Source organism: Acanthopagrus latus, chromosome 1 (genome assembly GCF_904848185.1).
Source record: "Acanthopagrus latus isolate v.2019 chromosome 1, fAcaLat1.1, whole genome shotgun sequence".
Taxonomy (NCBI): Eukaryota; Metazoa; Chordata; class Actinopteri; order Spariformes; family Sparidae; genus Acanthopagrus; species Acanthopagrus latus.
In genome coordinates this window covers 6863497-6873257 of record NC_051039.1, presented here as the reverse complement: position 1 = coordinate 6873257, position 9761 = coordinate 6863497, and the positions used below count along the sequence as shown (strand labels likewise).

Here is a 9761-nt window from a genome sequence, read left to right as displayed (position 1 = left end):
GTAGCGACATAACGAGAGTCCCGTTTTAAAGTAAAAAAATATATATATTAATAATAATAATAATAATACAAACTAAGATACACTAATCAGATCATACTTTAATTAGTCAGTTTGTTTATTTAGTTTGTTTAGGCTTACAAACTATGTCAATAAAGATCTTCCTCCTCTGATTACAATTTCTTCCCCAAGCTGATACTGAGATGTGATTTGTGCCAAACGTTTTTTAATCATCTTAGATTCAAAATTGCAACGACAGAATAAAAGCTCTCATTTAAAAGATCTGCCTGAGGGATGGGACTGGTTAAAGGGGCACTACGTAGTTACGGGGAAGAAAATTTAATGTCAGAATTTTCATATTCATATTTTCATATCAATAACACAAACTCAGAAATATGTATTTCTTCACAAAACTGAATAAACAAGCTGTTCTCAGATGAAAATGAGGTGCCAAGAACACTGGTTCGATGCTAGACAGGTGGCAGGGTCCGCCACATATAAACAAAGCATGAAACTGTGTCGTCCTTCAAGGTCAGTTTGTTTATTCGGTCATGAAAACAAAGAGAGCTTGTTTATTTAGTTTGTTTTGGTGGACTGAAATTTCTTCTAATTAAGATTTCTTCCCCAAAACTACACAATGAACTTCTGATCTAGTTAATTATATTAAATAAATAAAAGCACCTTTATAACCATATCTAATAAATGGTTAATTATATGCTACCTTAAACTATGTATGTGATCTTGAATCTTAGTTAATACTTAAAACTAGTTAGCACACGCCGCTGTGGTTTGACCTTCAGCTGTCTCTTTCAACAAACAGTTGTTTTTCTAAGAAAATATAAGAAAATTGTGGAGTCCATGAAGACACTGCATGAAAAACTTTTTTTTTTATTACAAGAGAAATAGAAAAGATAAAAGCATTGTTGGCATCATATAGGCTTATCACAGCACAAAAGCACCACGGACACAATAAACCCGAATGAAAAATATAGAGAGAAAAAGAATATGAGATAATATAATCACTGAGAACAGAGTCAGCAGCTCCACAATCACAGAGCGTCTATAAACAATGTACAGAGGGTCCATGAAGGCTTCACGGAGACTTTATAAAACTCCATACAAAGTCAGGTGGGCACTGTATGTCTGAATGAGACAGAGAGAAGAAACGAGACACAAGACAGACACACGTCAAATCCTCAAAGACTTCATCTCACCGTCGCCAAAACCTGCCCGTGGAGCGAGTCCAAACACCGGCTTTCACAGCCCTTAACACCCCCCGAGTGCTCCAAACATTCTCAATCACTGGGTGTTTCTCAGAGGCTCAAGTAAACATTTACGGTACAAATACTAAAACGCACTCAGAAATTTAAAGAGTGTATCTGAAGCGTTTTATTTCAAATGTGACAAACGGGATCTCCAGTTTGCTGCGACGATAAATGTTGTGACATTAAATTACTGTTGGCTAAGAAACTAAATGGTAATAAAACAGTTTTTGTTAAATCCAGATATATTTTTTTTACCGTTGGTGGATCTAAAGTGACGATTGGATTTGGTTGAATTATGGTGTTTTTCTGTCACTAGAAGACTTTTCTTTTTGAACCTGCAGAGTAATGATGCATTCATGTGCTGGCTGCTAAGTCGTAACTGCAAAAACGTTTTTTTTTTTTGTTTTGTTTTTTAGAAATGAACACTATGAAAGACCCGAGGATGTGTTCAGGGGCAGCACAAGGAGACGGTTTCTGCACAGCCGACCTTTTTTTTAAAATATGTGGGTATTTCATCTGTAACACTTTGATGATATTATTTGTTGCTCCTTCCAAAAACCTTTGCTTGCTCTCATTTTGTGTCACCAGGAGAAAATAAAAAAAAATAAAAAACATACTTTAGACTAGGGATTTAGACTAGATTTAGGTGAAGGTGACAACAGCGCCTAATACAACAACAATAACAATACAATCAGATAGTTTTAGGGAAAAAGGTGAACTACAATAAAACTTAATAGAATAGGAAGTATATAGAATGATGTGGTGAAGCAATTAAAGGTAATATCGCACATGATATTGTAAAAGCAGTACTGTAAATGCCAATACAATACTGCTTTAACAATATCAAGTGCAACATGTATCACGACAATACTGCCTTTTACTACTCCTCAGTATCACCGTATACACTAACTTTTTTACCTTCTTTTTTCTTTTATGTTAAATTTCCCACACCAGCAAATTCTTAGTATGTTTGTGAAGTTCTGACTGGAGAAAAAACAGAATTATTTCGACACTGTGTGGATGTTACATGTTGAAAGACCCGGTGCTGGAGGAGGAGGAGGGGTTGGGGGGTCACGACTGGAAAAGGGTTGAGAACCACTGCTCAGGAACTACTGCACATTCAAGTGTTCATCACAGTGTATTTTGATGCAGATTGTGTTTATTTTACAACAAAGGTATGCTTTCTAATTCCTCATTATAACCTATGAGCACATTCGCTGCTATAACGTCCGACGTGCCTCTGCATCAGTTTCTATCTGCTATAAAGCTTTTCTCCTGTCTGGTCACTTTAGAAATATTCACCAGACATAAAGCTTGCAGAAAAAAAAAAGCTTGCTGCCCTACTTGGGGGAGAGGGAGGGAGGTGAGAGTAAACAAGTGAAGCTGTATGGAGCGGTGCCAGCATTAAAGAAAAAGCAGCTTCACAGCTATTTGATCCTGTATGCAGATTTTTCGTTGCTGCAGCCGAAACAACCCCGAGCTGCTTTAGTGGTCCTTGAATGTGGCTTCACGGGCCTTTAAGCCCGAATGATCCAAATCCTGAGAGACAGGCGGCAGAGAGAAGATGTCGAACAGGAGCAGATTTTTCTCTCTTTTTCTTTTTTTTTCCCTTACACCTACGAATACTTTGACCTTTTGGTCCTCTAGCCACTTTCGTCACATTACACAAGCCTGTCCAACATGCCGTGTGTCGACACATACAGCGTAACACGAAGAGTACGTACACATTTCAAATATACTTCTGATGTGTTCAAGGTACATGCGTTCACGTGTAAACATAGACTCAGCCGATTAAGAGGCTTCGGATTCATGGGAGTCAGAGAGAGAGTATACATACAAACACACACACGCACACACACACACACACACCTGAGATGCCTTAATATTGGGCCGGATTGTTCAACAATACTATAGCTTCAGTTTCCTTTCAAGTGTGAGATGTTTATGGTAGTAGTGTGCTATTGGTTGTGGCAGTAAGTCAGTCGTCTGGCAGTGCTGAGTCGTAACGTGGTTTCCCCCCTTTCTGAGGTTCAACCATGTAGCTTTGATAAACTCTTTATCAAATGGGTCCCACTCATTAGGCTGAAGATGATGAAGATAATCAGCTGACACTATAAGTACATCAGAAGAAAATATAGATGAAGTCAACACATACTCGCACGTCATTGATAAATATATACTGTATAAATCGTACTGATGACATCGTCACTTACTAAACCTAATCAACGACAGTAAACTATTAGAATTCAGTAATTATACTTGATAATCTACTGTGTAGCGCCTGATAAAATGTGGAAGCACACAGGTAAAGTCTCCCGAGACTGAAACCATGAATATGTTCAACGTAAAAAGATGGTTCTACGGTCATGCTCGATTTTGGAAATCACAGTAAATCACCGACTGGAACGACCGCTGTTAAACCATAGAGTGTCCTACAGTGTAGATAGCACAACTAATAACAATAACAGTGATAACACTATCTAGCGTTCTGAACTGGAATAGTAAATTACTGATGTTTCAACCTCCTAAATATAATCAAGCCAAAACGACACCGCATGTTAAAGCGTCACTTCTGTACTTTTAAAGCTCGACCCTGTTTTTTGTGTGTAAGTGACTAACGGGGACTAGCTACCGTTGGCTAATTAGCTCATGGCTCAGCTAGCCGTGGAGCTAGTGGCTCTGTGGAGTTTGTCTGGACCGGAACCTCAGATCACCACAAGTAAAAGAGACAGACTTGGATTCAGATGGTGATTTTTCCAGTTTAATAAGGAAAATAGAGTATTAAGTCTGAGTTATTCATTTCCTTTATCGTGTATCTTGTTTATTTTCCTCATTTATTACGCTAACAGATGGCAGATATCTGCCTGCTAAACCTACGGGGGGCTATCTGAATCTCCTCTTGTGTTGGGCCTATTGTAAAACATGTTACTGCTGATGATGTAAGTTCATATTTTGGACGATTTAAGCCCAAATTCTGGCCATAACTCAGGAATTGCTCCTTCAAAGTGTTTGTTTTTGCCACTGACAGGCTCAGGTTGTCCTTTTAGGAGTCATTATGGAAAGGGTTTTGTGAAAGAATAAGATATTTTTTCTGTTTCACCAGAAACAGCCAGATGCCGAAGCCACCAGACTCCATTTGCAGAAACAGTATTTGTATCCATGTACACCGAGACGTGAAGGTATCTGATGTGGCTGCAACCAGAGTTTCAAAAATTGCCGTCCCCATTAATCACTTACACGCAAATACAAGGTACAACACTGTTAAAAAACACAAAAGCTTCCTGCTAATGATGACAATAAAAGTTTAAATAATGTCCTTAAACTAAGTATGATAGTAAAGTGAGCTGATTGTAAACATTGTCCTCCTCGCGACAATAAGACAATGCCTCCAATTCAGCTTCTGAACACTGAGTCTGGATGTGCACCACGTGGGGAGAAATCTCCAAGAATAGTATTTGAACCCCTGATCATTGGAATGAAACCAAAATTCCTGAAAAAAATAACCGGAAACTGAACTAAACCGGACTGTTAAAAACAAAAAGCTGCATCCCAACTAACAGGCTGCTTCCTTTAAAGTCCAGAGTAAATACAAGAGGCTGAGAAGTTGCCCCGATGTAAAGTCTCCACACTTCATTTTGACATGTTTGGCAAAAACAACAGGTGTATTATTATTATTATTATTATTATTATTATTATTATTATTATTATTATGTCTATTACAATCAATGCATTCAGCTGTCCTCCTCAACTCGTAAAGTCAGGAAATATCACATCATGTGTCAGGTATTTGAGGTCAGGGTGTTTCAGGATGTCACACTAAAACCAGCGCAGGATGTGACTAAAGGCAGACAGGCATGATGTCCACTGTCGGTTCATGCTGAACGCCCTCATACGACAACTCATCACAGCATGTTAAAGGTCCAGTGTGTAGCATTTAGAGGAGTGATCCGTGAGCAGAAATGGAATAGGATATCCACAACTGTGTTTTCATTAGTGTATAATCACCCAGAACTGAAAACTGTTGTGTTTGCTGGCCAACTGCGACTTCCTGGTCATAAACATGGACGTGTTTGACTTTTACGAGTTGAGAAGGATCACCTGAAGGCAACATGGTTTTGGTTACTGTGAGGCTAAATGTGGAGGAGGTCCAGTGTTTGTTTTTTTCAAAGGAGGCAGCCCCTGAATTGGGACACAGCTCACATCATCCCCTTGAAGTTGCTCGACCATGCGAGCTAGTTCCTGTGATGTCATCTGGAGGTCTGGACCTGATTGGGCGGCTGGGCGTAGAGGTACTTCCAGATGGCGTAGTAGTGTATGGCCGCTCCCATCGCTACAAACAGGTGCCAAATGGCATGAGCGAATGGGACGATGCCGTCGCTTTTGAAAAAGACCATCCCCAGACAGTAGCAGGCTCCGCCCACCAGCAGCTCGCACAGCCCCGACTGCTCTGGCTGGGTAGAGAAAGAAGAAGAAGAAGAAGAAGAAGAAGAAGAAGAAGAAGTTGTAAAGACATCACAACGAGGAAACCATAGATCCTCAATGACAACAGGGGAGAATAAATGAGAGTGCTCACCATTGAGAGGATGACCAAGGCAGGAAACACTCCCATCACCGTGTAGCAGATCAACTCCATGAGCTTATACCTGACGCAGAAAAGGAGATTTAAGCTTGGAAGGTGATTACTTAAAGGTAACGCCACAAATTTATTACATTAAAGTCTTTTGTAGCACCAGAGGAAACCGCATGTTATCTAAATTGCATTGTGGGTAATGTAGGCACCAGATTTTGAAAAGGAAATATAATAAAAAGGTGACATCTCAAGTTCTGCCGAATCATTCAATTTCAAACCACCCACAATGAGTCAAACAGTGTTATGGTTTAGTTTTAGGATTAGAAGAAGACAGTATAATTGACCTTTGAGCTCAGATTATGTTCTCTTGTTAGAACGACGCTCGTCTGAACTGACCTCTCATGGAAGAAGAAGACGTAGGTGGTTCCGAAAGAGGCCATGACCCACACCAACCAGCGCATGTGACACGCCCAGGGACCCAGCTCCCGCAAGTTCAGCCTGATGAAGCACAGACAGGAACAAATAACTACAGTCGCTGTATATACACACACACACACACTCTCCACGGATACATAGTGCACTTTGTTAGTTTGTTTACCACGGGGCGTAGGAGGCAGCAATGAAGAAATAGATCACCATCCTGTCACACATGTGGAAACAGTGCTCCACAGACCTGAAGAGAGAGACCAAACAGCGTCATGACTCAATCACCACCTCTTATATCCTTTAACCATGTAAAGTCTTTTCGAAATGTGTGTGTTTCAGTGTAGGTGTTTTCAGTGTGGTGTGTGTGTACCGTAGGTGGCTCTTCTTCCAGGCCACAGTGTGAAACAGGGTGGAGATGATGAAGAGCGAGCTGAGCCCCGCCCCGTACACCCAGGCTGACAGTTTCTCCCATTTGTCCTCCGACTGGAAGTGCAACAGGGAGCTGCCCAGCAGGCTGGGGATTATCCATAACTAAATAAAATTCATAACAGAGAGGAAACAGGAGATAAGAGCGGAGAGGCGTGCACGATAAACTGAAATTTAGTGCAGGGTGTAGGTGTAATCTGGAGGTGTCGCTCATTTATCCGTTATGTAATACAGCTGGATTTATTTCATGGTTTCACCGAGTGTGTCATTTCATCTGTGTGTCCGTGTTAATCATCACTTTCTGTGGTCTGTCTGTGTGTGTGTGTGTGTGTGTGTGTGTGAGCGTGCATTCACCGCATGCGTGGCACAGTTGGCAGCATGCTCATATTCTGTGGGCTGGTATCTCTTGTTGGGAGGAACGCGGTTGTTCATAAACCTGGAAACATCAGAAATGCAGAGATTGAACTTTGTATATGTAAATGAAGCTTTGGCATCCAGTTACATGGATGAGACACAGTGTGACGTCTATGAAAGTAAAACTGAAGAACAATTCAAAAACAAACAACATATTTATTGATTTCCACCTCAAGATGTAACTCCACTAATTTCACATACTACAGTGGGAGCACATGAGCATATGTGAAAAAGTAGTATAAAGCCTTCTTGTGGCTCCAGAGGAAGCTGCATGTAATCTGATGAAACGCTTCCAGTGATGTCACTCTGTGGCTAAATTGCATTGTGGGTAATGTAGGCACCAGGTTTTAAAAAGAAAGAAGAATGCACAGAATTAAAAAAGGCTTTGATGTGCCCATTTTTAACATTTGTTTTTAAACTGTCAACACGTGTGGTTACAATACCCACAATGCAACTTGCGACCGCTGAGTGACATCACTCGAGGCAATTTATCGGATTTACCCTTTTTTTGGGAGTTGCCCTTTAAAAGTAGTGTCATCTGACATCAGCTCTGGGACTGTTGTTCCAGTGTTCGTACTGCTATATTTGCCCGTCTCCACAGACCGATGGATCAAGAGACGGGCGGCTCATGAAACTCATCAAATAAATAAATCTTTACAGTTACAATGCTGCATACAATTCTTGTCCAAATTGTTTTCAGAAACTGCTGTTTAGCTGTGACATGAGAAAGTTTGTGACCAGGTCATCATCTCTTCTGCTTCACACCCGACAAGTGAAAACCAAGCGCCGCCAACCTCACAGTACCAGTGGAAGTGTCGATGTTCTGTTACGTTATTCTATTTTTTTCTACCTTTTGAGCAAAAGTGAATATCAGAGCCCAATTTCCCTGTTTCTCTGGTCATGTAACACCAATGTATTTATTCTCTCTGCAGTAGAAACAGCCCAGCTCCGCGAGAAAACCATCTCACCGGCAGTGAAACACCCCTTTAATGTCCTCGAACCATGTGGAACATCTTTATTATTTGTACCCATTTGTATCTCGGTGGCGCTCATAAAATATCACCCCATCCTCTCCTCCTCTTGCTTAGCAACGCTGGATCATGCTTCAACTTGTTGCCATGACTGCTGTTGCCTGGCAACAGTGGGTAACCACGGACCGACTGAACCTGGGGAGGTTCGTCCCGCTGATTTCTTTCATAAACAATTCACGTGTGCAGGTATGCCCGCATTTTCACACACACACACACACACACTGACAAAACACACACACACACTCATATGTATGTAGACTCAGATGTGATCTTTAAAGACTCCACCAAAACCCAAACAAACAGCTCCGTCAGTGATGTCACTGTTGTCATGGAAACCTCCGAGCAGGGATTGTCTTCTTCTTCTTCTTCTTTTTTTTTTCTCGACACCAGAAACCTCCTCGTTTCTTTCATCTCTCTTTGCTCATCTCTTCCATCTCCCTCTCCTGCTCCCAGAGCATGTCTCCTCTCTGCTTCGCCATGATTAAATTAACATGCAGGAAGGCAAATGGACAAAGACGTCCGTGCACACACACAACACACACACACACACACACACACACACACGTACACATGCACTCACAAACCACAACCCCTCCCTGTTTTTATGCTGCATCTTGCAGAGCCCGATTTCATAAGAGACCTAGATTTAGCGTTGTCTCTTTCTCACACACACATTCACCCACGCACACACATTGTTCTAAGATTGGTGGGACTCAGAATGAGAGAGCAGCAGCCTTCAAAGGGGATACCACTCGAATTAAAAATTCATTGATGTGAATTCCCTGAGAAGAGGACGATCGCTTCATTCTTTCAAACCTTCAGCAGAAAGTAGAGAGAGACAGCAGAGATGAGACGAGCAGCATCATCCATCCACACACACATTAAAACACACGTGAGGCTGTGCATTCATGTGCCACCATCTCCTCAGGGGAGAAGAAGATAAAACTGACGACAGAATCTCACAAACTTTTCAGTCCCGAGTGATATCACTCTTACCTGTCCATCTTATTTCTCTGTGTTGTTGCGCAACAGTGTGAAACAGTAGAACATGATGTTGTCCTCCCACACGTCCGCTCAAACCTTATTAAATCATGAACATGACACTCCCGATCTCTCCGTGAGACACAGGACACTGAAGCGGAGTAGCGGTGGCAATAAGAAGGCTCAAAATCCACCTCACATAACGACAATCATGCAGAAGAGATCTCTAGATTAACATCCCCTCGTTTCTCTTTCTTCGACATTGCGCTGCAGCGATCCTGTAGCAGCTGTTTTTAGACTGACACTCATCCAGAGTTATTAATACTAACTGACACAGCCCAGAAACACACCGTCCTGTCCCAAATAAAGAGGCTCCCTCGCCCCGCGTCCAGCGCTGGCCTCGCACAGTCTGACGGACTCTCCCAGTGTGTGTGTGTGTGTGTGTGTGTGTGTGTGTGTGTGTGTGTGTGTGTGTGTGTGTGTGTGTCAGTGCCAGGCCCAGCAGGCTTGGCTGGGTCATTAATGACTTTATCAAGCTGGCTGATAATTAGCAGGCCAGAGGCCAGCAGGCAGAGAGACACAGTGACTGGCCGGAGAGGAGCAGAGACATCAGGGCTCCTCTGGTACAGCAGCAGGACGCACTGTGTTCGT

General features: G+C 41.9%; 1 protein-coding gene across 2 annotated transcripts in view; it reads right to left on the bottom strand.

Moving 5' to 3' along the window:
• Positions 1–1665: 1665 nt before the first annotated feature.
• Positions 1666–9761, bottom strand: part of LOC119027239 (monocyte to macrophage differentiation factor 2-like) — a 10147-nt gene continuing 2051 nt past the window's right edge. Inside the window, exons 1-7 of one of the 2 annotated variants that reach the window (XM_037112252.1) lie at positions 9126–9517; positions 7039–7120; positions 6629–6789; positions 6431–6505; positions 6229–6330; positions 5836–5905; positions 5510–5713 (exon numbers count right to left, since the gene is read on the bottom strand). In XM_037112252.1, coding sequence (XP_036968147.1) covers positions 5510–5713; positions 5836–5905; positions 6229–6330; positions 6431–6505; positions 6629–6789; positions 7039–7120; positions 9126–9133 — 702 coding nt within the window. In that variant the 5' untranslated portion in view covers positions 9134–9517. Of the gene's footprint in view, positions 5714–5835; positions 5906–6228; positions 6331–6430; positions 6506–6628; positions 6790–7038; positions 7121–9125; positions 9518–9761 lie in introns of those variants that run through there. The other variant, XM_037112242.1, reaches the window with a different exon arrangement.